Source organism: Nematolebias whitei, chromosome 16 (assembly GCF_014905685.2).
Source record: "Nematolebias whitei isolate Nwh7 chromosome 16, NemWhi1, whole genome shotgun sequence".
In the NCBI taxonomy this organism is placed as follows: domain Eukaryota; kingdom Metazoa; phylum Chordata; class Actinopteri; order Cyprinodontiformes; family Rivulidae; genus Nematolebias; species Nematolebias whitei.
This window is the reverse complement of record NC_056513.1, coordinates 30,230,352-30,231,772: the sequence shown is the minus strand read 5'-3', so window position 1 is coordinate 30,231,772 and position 1,421 is coordinate 30,230,352. Positions and strand designations below refer to the sequence as shown.

At 44.6% G+C, this 1,421-nt stretch overlaps 1 protein-coding gene across 1 annotated transcript; it reads left to right on the top strand.

Moving 5' to 3' along the window:
- Positions 1-200: 200 nt before the first annotated feature.
- On the top strand, positions 201-530 carry LOC119423159 (histone H2B 1/2-like). The gene has a single exon (XM_037690572.1). It carries the CDS (start codon positions 201-203, stop codon positions 528-530), a length of 330 nt encoding a protein of 109 aa, XP_037546500.1.
- The last annotated feature ends 891 nt before the right edge of the window (positions 531-1,421 follow it).

The window sequence follows — 1,421 nt, the reverse complement described above, 5'->3', positions numbered from 1 at the left end:
TAATTTTGTGTAAAACTACACAAGCCACTGTCCTGATGCATGCTCAGTAAACCAGGAACTTAAGTGCTGGTGAAGATTCTCAGTCATCCAGAACATGATACATTCAAAAAACGTTCAATACAAAAACAACTGGACTTTGTAACAGAAGACGTTTTGCTCCTCATCTGAGGAGCTTTCTCTGAGTCCAGAACTGAACCAGGATGCATAAACCTGCCAAGTCTGTGCCCAAGAAGGGTTCGAAGAAAGCCGTGACCAGGACGGCCGGTAAAGGAGGCAAGAAGAAGAGAAAGACCAGGAAGGAGAGCTACGCCATCTATGTGTACAAGGTGCTGAAGCAGGTCTGCCCTGACACCGGCATCTCCTCCAAGGCCTTGAGCATCACAGACTCGTTCGTGAACTACATCTTTGAGCGCATCGCCTCCGAGGCCTCCCGCCTGGCTCACTACAACAAACGCTCCACCATCACTTCCAGGGAGATCCAGACCGCCGTGCGCCTCCTGCTGCCCAGAGAGCTGGCCAAGCGTGTCTGAGGGCACTAAGGCCGTCACCAGTACACCAGCTCCAAGTAAAGCTGTCTGCAGAGTCCGGCACCAACACAAAGTCTAACAAGGTTGAGTCAGGTCCTCTGGATGGATTCTTCTTTGTTGAAATGTTACATCTAATATAAAAAAAAAAAACTTTTTCAGTCTGAGGAGCTGCAAGTAAACAGTCTTATAAACCACACCTTTGGATAGTAGATCGATCAGTTTGCTGCTGACATCCAAAATTAGTTGTTCACATACAAAACGAGGACCATCAGCCTATGGACCGATTGTTAGTGCCCTGATTGTTGCTTGCTATTCACAGAGGGCTGAGTTATTGCAAGTATCAAGTTGCAATAACTCTTGAAACTGTGCCTGCAGTCAATCTACTTCACATATGGGGGGCAACATTATAGGCAGAAACATGGGTGAACTTTGGGGTCTCCAGTTTCTCCTATTGTTTCCAACCTGTACATGGAGGAGGTAGAAAAGAGAGCCATGACGTCCTTTTCAGGGACACCACCAAGTCATTGGTTCAGGTACGTTGATGACACCTGGGTTAAAATTAAATCTCAGGAAGTCCAACATTTCACTGATCACATCAACTCTGTGGATAAATATGTACAGCTCACTCGTCAACCTGCCATCTTTTGCATGAGAAGACGTAATAGATGGCAGGTTGACTTTCTTGGATTGTGGAGTGTTGCAGGTAAGACATGAATTGTTTGTAAAAAAAATTCATAACTCCACTTCAAAACACTGCTGAAGATTCTCAGTCATCCAGGCCATGGTAAATTCAAAAAAGTTCAAGACAAAAACAACTGGATTTTATTTGCAACAGAAGACGTTTTGTATGAGAAGTGAAACGTCTTCTGTTACAAATAAAGTCCAGTTGTTTTT